Genomic DNA, 16581 nt, shown 5'->3' on the forward strand with positions numbered 1-16581 from the left:
ACGTAACATTATATATACATCATGTTTATAATGTGTTAACATAACGAACCAAACATATATGTTTAATTCGTTAACACACCATAAACATTTACTAAGCAGTGCACCATTAAAACCTTGGCAAGAGTTTACATCAAAGATTTATATTGTTACTAGAAATTAAATGAGCTGTTCCTGAAAATATTAGTATAATAATAAATGTTTAGTTTGACAGTTTTAGAATCCAATCATTATTTCCAATCGTTAAAATAATACAGTGATAATACAGTAATTATGTGATAAACATGTTTCCAAAATGTTTTATTTTGTTACACTTACTGATGTTCAACTAAAGACTTGGAAACGTACATTTCGTCCCTCAGAAAAAAATGCACGCATGCTCAGCTCATCAACTGTCAGTTCTCAGTATGTCGAACGTGTCCGAAAGAAACATTTCGCACTGGTTATCCGACCGCTGTACCTGTACGTTCGGTAGTACACGCATGCGCAGTATCAGCTGCTCGTGCTCATCACTTCTCTCAGCAGAACCAACATATGTCTCCGTTCAGTGAACTTTTTGAGTTACTGGAATAAAATGTACTTCTGGATATTGGTTTATTTCGATTCGGAGGGACTGTCAGGTATGTCTGAAAGTGAGTAACTTTAGTAACTTGTGGTTTAGCGCTGACGCAAGACGCGAACTGTTTCGAACGATTCAGTACGATTTGGTGTACTGGTTCGACCGGTCCACTAAAAAGAACCGGTTTAAAAGAGCGATTCGTTCACGAACCGGCCATCACTATTATAGTGCCCAAATGGAGGGCCGAAATCATTCTCCTTCATGCACACGTCGATAACAGGTAAACACGTCGGCTGTGTGGATGCACTTCACCGTGACCAAATATTACGCAGGAGTAGCAATATGTAAAATTAGTTTGACTTATATATCAAGAGGTGGCTCGTTTCCGAAAAACTTTACTACAACTGATCCATTTTCTCAAATTTAATTCAAACGATTAGATAATTCAAAATGAATAATTTATCGACATTCAGAGACAGACTTTGAGGTGTATTTTGTGTTTTGTTAAAACAGCAATGCAACTAAATGTAAATCTTGAAGAGCTCATTGCAATTTTTCAGTGTTGCTGTGGACCTCCTTGCCTAAATAAAACATCCTCACGTATTAATGCTTGTGTGACAACAATATGTGTTTGTTTCCACTGAGGACGAGTATAGATCCTACAAATGTCAATTTGACTAATAAAAGGAGGCTCTGTTCTCTAGTCAAACCTCCCCTGACCCAAATTTATGTGTTATGTAGTCACTGGTTTTAGGGGATTTTAATACTGTGATTTAAGACGGGCTCTATTGATGGGACAGGGCACTCTATGTCAGTCCAGTCAGGGTAAAGTCATGAGAACTGCGGCACAGTCACTTTGCTCTTCCGGATCTACTGGGAGCCGAATCTCGTCCGGCCTGGGAGCCAAAATAACAAAAGCACTCTGGAGGGTTGAGGTTTCTCTGCACACCGAACATTAATCCATTGAGAAAACAAGCAGATGGGATGATGGGTAGACTAGACTGTTGAATACCGCAGTTTTGCACTCAAAGGCCAACGTGATTCAATGCACTGATGATCGCTCTACTGTTCATGCCAAAAATGTCTCTCCAAGGAGAAAATAAATTCTTTCTGGTCTATTTTCATCACCATCATTATCAACTATTTGAACGGCATATCATTCACATTTCAGATGGAATAGGGTAGAAACCCTAATGTAGTTTTTTTTTTAGAGATACATTCTTAACACTTGATTTGATATCTGAAAAGGACTCCTTCCACCATTATATAATCAATCAGCTCTGAAACAGGATAACCCACTCACCATGCCCGCGCATGTGGACAGGGCCACATATGAGTTGATCTTTGACCTCAGCACCCCATGGTAGAAGCAGAGGTCGTCCTGTGGAAAAGGCTGCAGGCTCTTGGTGCCGCTCCTGCCCAGGGTTTGTACAGTGAAGCTGGGTGCCATCAGGTCATGTGACGGCTGCAGGTCCAGGTGGAAGTCCTGCCCTAATCCATGGAACCTAAAGTGAACAGTGGGGTCGTGACCTTGACCATCTGTAGAGCGTTTCCTCCTGTGCTGGTGGGCCACGGCATGGGAAATGTAACGTCCTTGATGGTCCACCTCATATGGGGCCACAATCTCATATTCTACATAGGGAGGAAGTTCAATGCATTATTTCATGTAATCTGAAATATCTGCATACACTTTTTGTCTTTCATCGTTTAGTATTTATTCAAAACATTTTTTTTTTCTGAATAGAAGCATATTTATATGTGATGTTAAATGCAAATAAGAATAATGCATCACTCGTTTTATTATGCATTATGTTTATTTTGAAATAGTTCAACCCACACAATACAAGTGCAACCCACACTATACATTGCAAGATTAAAGGAGTAGTAACTTTTGCTGATAATTTACTCACCTCCATGTCATCCAAGATGTCCATGTCTTTCTTTCTTCATTTGAAAAGAAATTAAGGTTTTTGATGAAAACATTCCAGCATTTTCTCCATATAATGCACTTCAATGGGAACCAAACAATTCAAGGTCCAAATGAGAGTTTCAGTGCAGCTTCAAAGGGCTTTAAACAACACCAGACGATGAATAAGGGTCTTATCTAGGACCCTTCGAGTCATGACTCGAAAAAAAGATTTGTTCATTTTGATGAACGAGTTTGAACAGGAGAGTCACAAACACTCATCACAGAAAAGAGCAAGGCGAGGATTTGTGCTTATAAAACTTAAACTTTTTTATATATTTTTTAAATGACCAATCGTTTCGCTAGATAATACACTTATTCATCATCTGGTGTCGTTTAAAGCTCTTTTAAGCTGCATTGAAACTTTCATTTGGACCTTGAACTGTTTGGTTCCCAATGAAGTCCATTATATGGAGAACATCCTGGAATGTTTTCATCAAAAACCTTAATTTCTTTTCGACTGAAGAAACAAAGACGTGGGCATCTTGGATGACATGGGGGGTGAGTAAATTATCAGCAAAAGTTTTTTTTTGAAAAGTGAACTACTCCTTTAAGTTGGGAAGGACAAAACTGTTTAAAAATGAGAAATAATGCAAATACAAAAAATAAAACAAACAACTTTTTTTTTTAAGTCTAATTTAAGACTATTATTTTGGTTTGCCAGATAAAGTATAAATGTATGGCTGCAGTTTTTTATAGTCCAAATACAGATCTTGGAAAGGACTAAGAACATTTAAAAGCCATTTATCATTTAATGATTCAAATCAGGGGGAAAAAGATTATTGTATATATATATATATATATATATATATATATATATATATATATATATATACATGAAGAGTTCAGATGCAAAAGCCTCTAAATGCCATTTGAAATTTTCTTTTAAAATGACCATTTTTATCAAGCTTGTATATTTAAGTTCAGTAATTTCACTTAAATGACAATTAATAGGTAATCTTCATTGCCATTTAAGTGAAATTACTGAACTTAAATATACAAGCTTGATAAAAATGATAATTTTAGAAGAAAATTTCAAATGGCATTTAGAGGCTTTTGCATCTGAACTCTTCATATATATATATATATATATATATATATATATATATATATATATATATATATATATATACAAATGCAAGCAAATGTGATTTATTGGAAGAACATGTCAAGATGCTGCTCATGGGGCGAAGGACATGTTTTAATGTTGTGTGATTCTGACCTCTACATACACTCACGCTCCTCTCATCCTCGCGGTGGTCTGGTGGCTCGAGTTATAAATGCTTTTACAGACATGAGCAGACAGATTTATGGTCTCTGACCGTAGAGACACACACTGATGACACACACTCTAACGCTCCGCTGTGATATGGAGACACACGCTCTCACCGTCTCTCATTCTCTTTCTCTCACACAAACTTGCGCGCACACACACGCTATTATATCAGGCTACTTCAGTCTCTAAGCTCATGCCAAACAGTGCAGAGACTCTTCACAGGATAAAGGCAGTAAGTGCACACAGAGACTGTTTGTAAAGCTTGGCTGATTGATGGAGAGCTTCTTCAAGTGTCTGTCTTTGTTCATTGTTCACTAAGTCCCAGTGCATGCCAATCTTTATGCCACACACACCCACTTTCTGTGTGTGTGCATGCACCAAATTGTCCACAGAATCGACATACAAAACTCACTTTCGGGGACATCTGGGGACACCCTTGTTTGGATTTTTTTTTTTTAAATTTATATATGAAATAAACATGTTTTTTTATCTTCAATTCAAGAGGTTTTCTTTTAGGAGAGGTTAGTCTGTATCCAAACCCTTGGATTAGTATATGTATTGATATAAAAACTGCTATTGTGTTATTGTTTTTAGTATGTATTCAAAACTAGTTAAATGTATTTGCATGTGTGTGTCAGATTCTGTCTACTCCAAATGTCACCTCAAGAACATTCAAACCTGAAATCGCCTATACAGTACATTATTTTTGTATTGGTTTAAATTTTTTTTACTACACAGTTTATTACTTTTATTATAGTGTGCATTTGTCTCAGATCAATTAGGATATCTAGCGCCCCCTGGCGACGAAATCCCATCTAGTCAATTTCCTTCAAAACCATGTTTCTTTCTTTTAATTTTAAACGAAATTCTCATACAAGTCAACATTAATGATGCAATATTAATAAATTCCTCACATGCCCCATGAAATGAAACAATAATAATAATGCGACTGACAGCTGTCAATCAAATCGGACAGGTATGCTCTCACCTGTGTTGTGAGGTAAGCGCAGTGTTTCCAGCAGAGGTTTATGCTTTACACGAGGTCCAGCATGAAGGCTTGCAGATGCACAGGAAGTTCTCTACATGGATAATAAACAGTGAACATGCATCATTTGCAATGCAATTAAACGCAATCACTTTGAAGAAACAAGCGCGTGTTTGCTCACCTGGTGGCATCCGAGTATGAAAAACAGAATGAAGAGCACAGAACAGACTGATGAGGGATAATTCCTCACTGATGGCACAGGGCGCAGGCAAACCATGTCTCCTGCAGACTCCTATCCAAAATCTGCAGCGAACTGCCTCTGCGCCTCTCCAAACGCGCGCTCTCCGCTGAAACACTGCACGCTCTTGTGCACTTAAAAATCTATTCATACAGCATCAGTGAAGTTCCTTCGAATCAAACGCGATCCTGAATCCATGATATGTATCCTGCAAGTGTATTTCCAGATCCAACAGCATTTTGGAGAGGTTTCTTTTCTTCCTGCGCATTAGTGGCGTGTGATTGAGAATAAGTGTGCCATTCTTAATGCAGATGTTCTCCGCTCAGTGCGCTTTGAGTAAATGTCTGGAGCGGCTCGAACGCCGGTGTGATTCACACGCGCTTCCAAACAGCCAATCGCAGCTCGCACCTGTGCGCAAGAGCCCTTGGTTCCCGATGAGAGGAGGGTCGAAACACTGTAAACACGTAAACCCACTAACAGCAATTTCTGCACTAGTTTTAAATCAAATTAAAGGTGTTGTAAAGTTTGAAGTCGCTACTAATTCAAAATGGGATGTTCTTATTTTTATGCACATTATCAGAATAATTATTATTTAAAAGTACATGTTTTTTCTTTTACAATCTTTAACCAAATTAGCCAATCTCCCCCTTCCACTTGAAACAAAATCTATTCTTTTCTCCGATGATGCGATTATGAGGCCAGCACAACCTGTCACTCACAACAATAAATCAAATAGCAAACCAAAAACATTAACCATTCAATCAATTCCCCATGGACAAAATCAAATCTCATCCGGAATTTGTATCTTGTTCCAGAAGCCATTTCAGTGCTATATGTCACAATAGGAATAGCAATAAAACACTATTGCAATTTTCAATTTTCTGATGATCAGATATACCTAGAGCCACTGTTTTAATTAATTTTTATATCTTTTATTTTAAGTTGGTCATTTTAAGATTACTGTTGGAGTCAAATAGGCTACAATTAATATTCCGAATTTTTTTTTTATTTATTTTTTTCCTTGGTGTGAAGAACATTTTAATAATCTTTTTTTTTTCTTCATCATAAAGAACCTTTTGTGCATTAAAAAAAGTTCCTTTAACAAATATGTTAAAGGGGCTGTATGTAGAATTCAGTAACACTTGTTATTAGCCACACCGGTGGCCATTAAGTGAACAGCAGCCAACAACTTTTTGCTCATGCTTGCACTCATGCACATGTAACGTACAAGACTAAATGTGATTCAATGCCCTGACATACTCACGCAGGGACGGACTGGGACTAAAAAACGGCCCTGTACTTTAACTAGGCCCAGCCCAAAGCAATCGACATGCAGAAACTCGACAACAACAACAATAACGCCTGCTGCCTGACAGTGTCACAACAAGACTTTAATTGTGGCTCATATACCATCCAAATGATAGCTAAAAGAATATTATACAATCTATTCCATGCTGGAATCCAAATGGAAAAATGGAATTACAAATGTAACTTCTGTATTCAAAATCTTCAAAGGTTGTTAGCATTAACTGCAGGGTTCCAGACTGTGACCAATTTTTTTGAGAATGTGTGCGAATTAAAATTGTATGTGGTCGCATATGTGCGAGTGGACACTAGCGCAACAGAACCGCGTTCGTATCAGCTGCTGCAGTGCGTAACTCATGTTCAAAATGAACGAGTAGGTTACATCATGAATCCATTTGTCAAACTGTGTTTTAACTTATCCTGAATCACTACGGTACGCCTATAAGAAGTGTTTATATTCAGACTATTTTATCCTGGGGTCGACTCGGATGCGGAGTTGCCCAGTGCCCGCGTGACTCGACATAGATATTAATAGAGAGAAGTAGCTCCGGCTACAGTGTTGTTCGTGCAGTTTATTTATTGACAAACGTAGACGCCACGCGCATTGCACACTGATGGTGGAACGCGGCAATTACGGATTCACGAATCTGATCATCGCGAATCAGATAATCAGATGATAGATATAGTCGGCAAAAGTGTGTAATAATATGCACCTGCAGAACATGTTTATGTATTGTGGTGGATTACGCTCTGTGGATGGTGATGATGATTGGGCATTGATTGATCTCAGTCTGACCCTGCTGTTATTTTTCTTCCTTAAATTATTCATTTTTCGCCTATGAGGTTTTGAGTTTGGAAAATCACAGTATAGTTTTAGAATACATCAAGAGCTCAGGGAAAATTAGATTCCTAATGAAATCTAAGCATGTAAGTTCACGTTTATTTAAAGTCCATAAAAGTTTTTTTTATTGACATTCAGCTTAATGTATTAGGGCACAGATAATGGAAACATTAATGTTTTAACATATTTTACACTATAATTTTAGACAAATAGATAGAGATATCTAGATATGAATTACTATCCTGTAGAAATTAGGCACTTTAGAGATACTAAGCTCAGCTACACTACAGCATGTGGACTATTAAATTCCCATTATGCCAGGGTGCTGCATGCAATATAACACAATAAGAAACAGAATATATTTCCCTATACAGTAAGACCTCCCAAATGTAGACAGCACACTTTACAGCCATTTTCTTTGCCATATCTCACTCTCACATAATAAAAAAGAGAAGAAAAAAACAACAACACTTGGTTCTGAAACTGCTCCTTGTGTTTCAGAAGTTTCCTCAGCACACTATGATTTCTTGACGCTGTTCATGTCCTGTAGAATAATGGCCACTGCAGGCAGTAAAAAATCTGTCTTGAGTCTGAGATTGCTATGAAATACAATGGCTGCTTCCTTTTCCTTACAAATAAAGTCAATGGCCATGCATAATGTGTGTTTTCTATATGCTACACTTTGTTTTCCGTTTTTGAAGAAAAAATGCCTTGGTTGTCATAAAACAATGTAACGAACAGAAAGTTTATCAAATACTGTACATATGGAACACTGATCACACTATATAAGTAATATTTCTCAGATTGTTATATATACTTTAAATTGTTACTGAAGTAACCAAGTAGTTCATCAATGTTTTCAGCCAGTAGGATGGTGTATAGGTCAGGAAACAGGAATAAAGACTTTTTTTTAAATTTCTTTTCTTTCAACTGTACTGAGCTCCAGGAGTACTCATCGGAACAATATCCAGCATTGTCATTATAGTCTGATAAAGAACAAATAAATCACAATTAGAGACTGTCATCTATAGGCTACAGTACTTAAATCACTATGCAACATAAACAATAAATCCACACACACAGAATACAAATCAGGATAATCAAACATAAATATCTCAATAAACATTGCTAAGCCACTTTGAACATAGTCTACAATTACATAAGGGGATATCACTCTTTGGAAAGATATAAAGAGAATCACCTATCTCACTGACCAGTTTACATTACCGACTATATTAAAAGGGGGTTAACAGAAGGAGCAATGGCGACACCCTCAGGTCAGACAAGGCTACCACACCATTGCGTCCGCACATGGTCTCCTGAGAACGATATTAACTCTTCTTAGCTCATACATAACTTCGACATCAGAAGACTCACACCAGTTAATATATTAGTTCCTGCAGTGTTTACAGCATGAACATTGTTCTAACACTAGAAATCTCACTCATCACACAGGTCACATTAATGCATGGTAATTTACAATATAGAAACATAAACACAACAAAGTGACAGTCACTTACTTTTCGTCATTAACTCAACACACATGGGATATTGGAAGCTGGATCATTCAAGATGAACTAAAGAGGCTACTCAACACAGGTACGTGGGCTAAACTACGCTGTTAAACTTGAAACATTTTCGTCACCACTATAGCTGCTACACTTCCTCTACCATAAGCACAGAAGAAGCATCTTAAAGAGCCAGACACCCAGAAATGTCAGAGCCTTTTATACAGCCGCCCCCACATGTGCAAGCACATTTGCTTCCATTAAACGGCTTATTAGTCATGCTGAGGGGGGCTCATAAAGGGGCTCATATTCTCTGATGAATCTGGACCAGAATTGATCAGTGAGAACTTGTGAATGCCGCCAATGTCTACGGCTCAGGAGCTACGTCTCAGGATAGACCACTTGGGGGAGGGATCCATCAGGCCGCCCCATAAGACCATTGGGTGTCACAGGGTCGATATCCAAAATGTCGGCAGATAAATAACCCAATGGTTTAGAGTTGAGAATTGCCTCAACATCCAGGAGAACTGTGAGAAGGTTTTCTTCATGAACAGGTTGGGCTCCCACACAGGTGTAAAGTGCAGACTTGACAGTGTGGAGTCGGACCTCTCTCTCCCACACACAACCAAAATGTAGAGCTGCTGGTGGGTTAAACTGGAACTTAATCCTCTGACTCGTGAGTTGTTCCAGCAAGATTGGCTCCATACTGGCAAAAGCCTCTCTAAGTTCCTGTTCTCCTCCTTTAAAGTTAGTCCCCAGGTCTGACAACAACTCTGCAAGTGTCCCTCTTCTGGCGATGAACCGCCTTAGGGCCATCAAGTAAGAATCCACATACATACCCACATCCAAATGGAGATCCAAGTGTACTACCCTGGTTGTTAAACACTTAAATATTATCCCCGAGGGTTTCTCCTGGCGCCTGCCAATCTTCACAAATATGGGCCCAAACCAATCCACAACAGTAGAGTGGAAGGCTGGTTTGTGTAATCAGAGACGAGTTGTGGGAATGCCCGCCATTCGGGGAATGGAAGGCTGAGCTCTCCAGTGCTGACATTCGCGACAAGAACGCTGATGTCTGCGAATCGCCTCCCTTCCATGGATTATCCAGAATGACTGCCGCATCTCTGCAAACACTTGCTCTAGGCCAGGATGATGCAGGTTGCTATCATATCTTAGGATTAGCAAGCGTGTAACTGGGTGTGAGACATCCAGAACAACAGGGTGCAATGTCAAGTCAAATGTCACCGCCTACTCTTATAGTCTGTGGATTTATCTAACTCCGGAGCCAAGGTGAGTAATTGACTCCCAGGTAAAAAGAGCTTCCCTACTGCAAGGAGTTTGTAGTCCTCTGGAAATGACTGTTGTTGGGCTTGATGGAGAACGATCATCTCTGCCTGTTGGTGCTCTTCAGCATTAGGCAGTGAACTGGAAGTGGTTTGTCCCAAGATTTCTTGAGCAGTGGAACCTATGAGCTCCTGCCAGGTGCGGTACACCTTATCATCCCTACTGATCGACATTGCTGAGGTAACTGTCAGTCCACAGAAGTTGGCTTTCTGTAGTTCCGCTCTGTCCTCAAATGGCTCGGTGCTAGGTCTTTCTGGCCAGGTGGCTGGCTTCTGGAGAAGGAAGGGAGGTCCTTGAAACCATTGGTTGGGATCTATTAGAGCTTCCAGGGTCTTTCCTCTTGTCAGATCATCAGCAGGATTGTTCGCTGAGTTCACTGAGCACCAAGTGCACTTCTCTGTATCTCAGCTATTCTAGCGCCCAAGAAGACCTTGTAGTGGAAAGACTGGGAGTGTAGCCAGGTTAGAACTGTAGTGGAGTCTGACCACAACACATTTCGAGCCACTGTCAAGATAAGTTCCCTCTCGAGGACATGAGCCAGCTGCGCTGCAAGCAGAGCTCCAGGCGTGGTATGGAATGCAGACGTCTTGGGGCTACTTGTGAATGAGCAAGGATGAAAGACAGGTGGATCTGGCCTACCTTGTCCTCAGTTCTTGTGTAGGCTACGACTCCATAAGCTTGCTCAGAGGCATCTGCCAAGATGTGGACCTCATGGATGGCACCCTCAAGGTTGGCGTCCGCAGGAACAGATGGCATGTGGAAAGGTAAGAATAGGTTAGGACTCAAGTTCAGCCTCCCAGCTGGACCAGACTTGCAGGAGTTCAGCGGGTAGGTTTGAGTCATCCCAACCTCTCTTATTATCCCACAGCTGCCTAATGATGAGCTTTGCTCGAGTGGATAAAGGTAACATGTAACCCAAGGGATCATATTGAGTAGCTAGAACTCTGTAAATGTTTCTCAGGGTTGGTACCTCGTAGGTCACAGGCCTATGTTTGTAACTCAAGGAGTCGGTTACCCCATTCCAGCTGAGACAGAGATCCCTGAGCCAATCCACCAGCAGTTTGGCTTCACCTGGTGTACACATGCTCTGCAGGCAGTCAATGTAAAAGCAGTTCTCAACCGAGAATCTCTGGTCATCGTCCGGCTGGCAGTGGTCAACAACATGGCGATGCAGGGTACATGTCGCACAGCACGGGCTGCAGGTTGCGCCGAAAGGCAAAACTTGCCACTCAAATGTTCTTGGGGGCTCTTCCACTTTCAGGTCCCACCACAGGAACCTCAGAAGATGGCGATCTTCAGGGATGAGGCGGACTTGATGAAACATTCCCTTAATGTCTCCACCAATCGCTATGGGATGTTCACGAAATCTCACAAAGACTCCCAGCAAGGGGCACCAAGGGTATGGTCAGGTAGCAGGTACTGGTTCAGGGTCTACCCAAGGTACTGTTGAGAGCAGTTAAAGACAAGGTGGTTCTTTCCGTTGTGGCTGATGAGATGATGTGAGATGTACCATCCTTCTTTGGTAGAGGTCTCCTCAGTGACCTTCCTTCACAGCACCTGCTTTAATGAGCTTCTGCATTTCCTTCTTGTATGCTTCCGCTAGCTTGGGGTCCTTTAAGAGTCAACTCTCAGTCCTACGTAACATGGGTATAACTGACTCCTTTGGAGAGTGCAGAGGTCGCATGCTTGCATGGTGCAGCAATGGTTTGCCGTACCTGAGAATTCCATTTATATTAGTACGGACAGTCAGAGCCTCTCAACATGTTTGTAAAGCTCATCCATTGGTGGCGTTTTGCCTTTCCTTTATGTTGCATCCAGTAGCCTGACTTTCGAAGCCCTGACACCATGATTCATAGTGGAGCCATTCTGCCAGATCATGTAAAGTGTGGTTCCCCCCCAAACTGCTTGAACCGATGTCAACAAAAATCAGCTCAGCAGACAAGCAACATGTGAGCCACAGTTGAGTTTGATTTCCCCTCTAGGACCCAGAGTACGCAACAATTCCACTAAAGATTGTATCTGGAGAGAGAACTTCTGGAATGCCATAGTGTCACCACACTTTACTTTGAGGGTTACTGAACACTTGCTAAAAGGCAAGTTGATGAGGGTGACCAAATTTAACATGGAGGACTGACATAGTGTCACTATAGGGGGTTGGTGAGTTTAGATAGGCATCAGCTATAAGCTTAGCTTCCTCCAGCTTTAAATGGTCTACAAGTATTTGATACTTGAAGAGTTCTGTAGCATTAGATGGGAGGAGGTTTTCTAGAGCTATGCGAATCCTTGCAAACTCACTGGTATCCGTGTGAATGAACTTTGATCCGTGTGAATGGGATTGTGGGTTGGGGCCCTCGATGCACTTGTTCATTCCCTGGAAACTGCATAAATTGATTAGGTGGCGGCATGCCATGTACCATTCCAGTGGCTGCTAGGGGTTGGTAGGCTCAGGCAAGCGCTTATTACATTAAATCTGCATGGGCTGAGGCAGGGTGTGTGAGCAGCTGAGATGGTCATGTAGAAAGGTATGGTGATAACCCTTTATCAGAAGCAGGAGCAGGATGCTGAGGAGGCAGTGGAGGCTTACAAGGAAAGTTGAGTTGGCTACTGTCTAGCCCTTGTTCCTTGACCCTGAGATTGCACATGCTTCTTGACAGGTTCTCATCAGGTTCAGGCCAGGGTGGAGCGAGTACCTCGTCATGCCCCTTGGATTGTCCAATGCACCCGCTGTGTTCCAGGGATTTATGAATGAGATATTTAGAGACTTACTCGACAAATTTGTCATAATCTACATCGATGATATCCTCATATACTCTCCAGATCTGCCCACTCACATCCGCCATGTCCAAACCGTACTCCAAAGCCTAAGAGAGCATCTACTCTTTCTAAAACTAGAGAAGTGCGAATTCCGTCTGGACACCGTTCAGTTCCTGGGCTACCTCATCACTCCCCGCGGCATAACCATGGACCAGAGGAAGGTGGATGCCGTCAAAAGCTGGCCACAACCCACCTCTCGGAAGGACCTCCAACGGTTTCTTGGGTTTGCTAACTTCTACCGACGCTTCATCCAAAACTTCAGTCAGACCTGCTTCCCTCTCACAAACCTCCTCAAGGGCGGGGCCAAGTCTCTGTCCTGGAACACCGACGCCACACAGGCGTTTGACAGCTTGAAACGGGCCTTCAGTTCCGCTCCTACCCTCTCCCTTCCCAATCCAGCTCTACCCTTCATCGTTGAAGTGGACGCCTCTACCTCCGGGGTAGGAGAGGTTCTTTCCCAGCGGCAGGGGACTCCATTGCAACTCCATCCACGTGCCTTCTACTCCAAAAAACTGTCCCCGGCGGAGCAGAATTATGATATCGGCAATCGAGAGCTGCTCGCGATCAAACTGGCCTTAGAAGAATGGAGACACTGGCTGGAGGGGGCTCAACACTCTTTTACTGTCATCACCGATCACCGGAACCTAGAATACCTCCGTGAGGCTAGAAGACTCAACCCCCGTCAAGCCCGCTGGGCCCTCTTCTTCACCCGCTTTAACTTCTCCGTCACCTACCGTCCTGGACACAAGAATGTAAAAGCAGACGCTCTTTCACGACAGTTCCAGCCCAGTTCTCCTCCTCTCAGTCCCGAGACCATCCTCCCTCCAGCCGTCGTCGTAAGCCCCATTCAGTGGAGTATGGACGATCACATCACCGAAGCCACCCAATCCGAACCTGCTCCGCCGGGAGGTCCAGAGGGACGGGTTTATGTCCCGACCCGCCTACGCCTGTCCCTCGTGGACTCAGTACATACCTCCCCGGGCTCTGGACACCCAGGCAGCCAATTAACTCTCTCGCTCGTCCAACAACGTTATTGGTGGCCGGGTATGGCCCAGGATGTCTCCCGATACGTCAGGGGATGCTCAGTCTGTGCCATGGCCGAGGTTCCCCATTATCTTCCCGAAGGCAAACTCATTCCCCTACCAATTCCCACTCGACCCTGGTCCCATCTGGGTGTCGACTTCGTCACCGACCTTCCCCGTTCCAACAATCACACCTGCATTCTTGTGGTAGTTGACCGCTTCTCCAAGGCATGCAAACTGATTCCTCTCCCCGGGCTCCCTACAGCCTTTGAGACCGCCGAAGCCCTATTCCACCACGTCTTCAGGAACTTTGGAATCCCTGAGGACGTCGTGTCTGACAGAGGTCCACAATTTATCTCCCGAGTGTGGAAGGCCTTCTTCAATCTCCTGGGCGTTTCAGTCAGCCTTACGTCGGGGTACCACCCCTAGTCCAATGGCCAGACTGAGCGGAAGATCCAGGTAATCGGGAGATATCTACGGTCATACTGCCACGACCACCAGGACTGCTGGAGTCGCTACCTGCCGTGGGCCGAGTATGCACAAAACTCTCTCCGCCAATCCACCACAGGACTCACCCCCTTCCAGTGCATACTCGGCTACCAACCTCCTCTGTTTCCTTGGTCCGGAGAACCATCAGATGTTCCAGCAGTCCATCACTGGTTCCAGACGAGCGAGAGGGTCTGGGACTCAGCCCATACTCACCTCCAGCGGGCTGTCCGGAGACACAAGAGCCAGGCCAACGCTCGACGTGCCTCTACTCCCCAATACCATCCTGGACAATTGGTCTGGCTCTCCACCCGGGACATCCGTCTCCGACAGCCCTGTCGTAAGCTGAGTCCCAGATACATCGGTCCGTTCGCCATACAGAGGCAGATCAACCCCGTCACCTATTGACTATCACTGCCTGCTCATTACCGCATTGCACCTACCTTCCACGTTTCCCTTATCAAACCATATGCTAATCCTCTCACTTCTTCCTCCCCAGGGTCTGGTGCTGCGGACGTGCCCCCTCCTCCTACGGATCCGGAGGACGACAACATCTACCGAGTGCAAGAAATCCTCGACTCCCGGCGACGGGGCGGCCTTCTGGAATACCTCGTCGACTGGGAAGGATTTGGGGTGAAGGAGAGATGTTGGGTCCAGCGGGAGGACATTCTGGATCCCACCCTACTCCAGGACTTCCATTCGGCCCATCCAGATCGTCCTGCACCCAGGGGCCGTGGCCGTCCCCGTCGTCGGTCCCGCCCGCCAGCTGGAGCTGGCCGTGGGGGGGGGGGGGTACTGTCACGGATCCATCAGTGTCAGCACCAGATACCTTCACTCCGCCTACTCGTTTCGGTTCCCCTGACTACTAATCATCACCACCTGCCGTCACCACCTGCCATCACTTATCCGGACTATCATCCACTCCATATATACTCACCTCATTCAGTCACTCACTGTCTGGTCTCGTCTTTACCACGACTACAGACTCCCTATCGCTATCTCACGTTCCTGCTATTACTTACCTGCATTGATTCTCCAGCCCGTCAGCCTCCCGTCTGTTCCCGTCCTTGGTCCCCGTCTGCTGCCAGTCCACTCCAGTCTCCAGCTCCGATCCTCTCTCCGCTGCTCCCGCCAGCTCTCTGACCTCCCGCTCCTATTCAGATAAGAAAACTATCATCAGACTGTTTATATCCATCTCCAACTTCAACTACCACGATACTTACCATTCTGTTCCTTAATTCAATAAACTCTGTTCATACTCACCAGTCAGTGCCCTTCTGTTCTGTGACAACACCACCCAAAGGTCGAGTATATCCCCTGTCCATCCTGGAGCAGAAAATCAAGGAGGACTACATCGAGGAAGCACTTAGTCAACAATTAATCCAACCATCTACATCCCCTGCCACTTCAAACTTCTTCTTTGTGGCAAAAAAGGATGGAGGCTTGCAGCCATGCATTGACTATTGAGCCCTCGACACTCAGTGAAGCAACGGTCAAGTACAGCTATCCTCTTCCTTGACTTCATCCTCGGATCGACCTCATGACAGACTTGGCACCCTTAGAATCTAACACCTGTGTCTTTGTGGCCATAGATCACGCCCTGTAAACACATAACTTTGAAAGTTTGACCCATGGCTCTAGAAGCCGCTGAACTATTATTTCGCCATGTGTTCCATCACTTTGGACTCCCCGAGGACATAGTGTCGGAAAGAGTACCACAGTTCATATCTCGAGTGCATTTCCAGCAAGCAGTGCGAAGACACAAGATCCAGGCCAACTCACAACGAACTGTGATTCCTCAGTGTTATCCAGGACATATGGTCTGGTTCTCAACCAGGGACGTCCGACTTCTCCTGCCCTTCCGTAAGCTGAGTCAACGGTGCAGGGGCAAATCAACTAGGTCATCTACAAGCTCAATCTTCCCTCACAGAACCATATTTCCAACGCATTCTCATCCTTTAACGTCATATAGAACGCTATATGACAAAACGGCGCTCTACTACGCACATGGCACCCGTTATCGTTAATATAACACGTGCTGTGAGGGCTAAGTTTAGGTGTGGGGTAGGGTGTGCGTGTCATATTCACGCTAAAGGATTTATAACGTCTTGGGTTCGCGTGTTATATTAAAGATAAAGGGTGCCATGTGCGTAGTATAGCGCCGTTTTGTCATATAGCGTTCTATATGACGTTAAAGGATGAGAACGGGCTGATATTTCACAATCCTTTCACACATCACT

General features: G+C 43.7%; 1 protein-coding gene across 2 annotated transcripts in view; it reads right to left on the bottom strand.

The window, feature by feature from the left end:
• The window catches only part of adamts16 (ADAM metallopeptidase with thrombospondin type 1 motif, 16), a 123393-nt gene extending 117590 nt beyond the window's left edge, over positions 1 to 5803 (bottom strand). The window contains exons 1-3 of one of the 2 annotated variants that reach the window (XM_039655089.2): positions 4965 to 5803; positions 4787 to 4877; positions 1860 to 2188 (exon numbers count right to left, since the gene is read on the bottom strand). In XM_039655089.2, the coding sequence (XP_039511023.2) occupies positions 1860 to 2188; positions 4787 to 4877; positions 4965 to 5060 (516 nt within the window). In that variant the 5' untranslated portion in view covers positions 5061 to 5803. The remainder of the gene's footprint in view (positions 1 to 1859; positions 2189 to 4786; positions 4878 to 4964) is intronic. The other variant, XM_039655098.2, reaches the window with a different exon arrangement.
• Positions 5804 to 16581: the final 10778 nt, after the last annotated feature.

The sequence above is a fragment of the Pimephales promelas genome, chromosome 12 (genome assembly GCF_988280905.1).
Source record: "Pimephales promelas chromosome 12, fPimPro1.hap1.1, whole genome shotgun sequence".
NCBI lineage: Eukaryota > Metazoa > Chordata > Actinopteri > Cypriniformes > Leuciscidae > Pimephales > Pimephales promelas.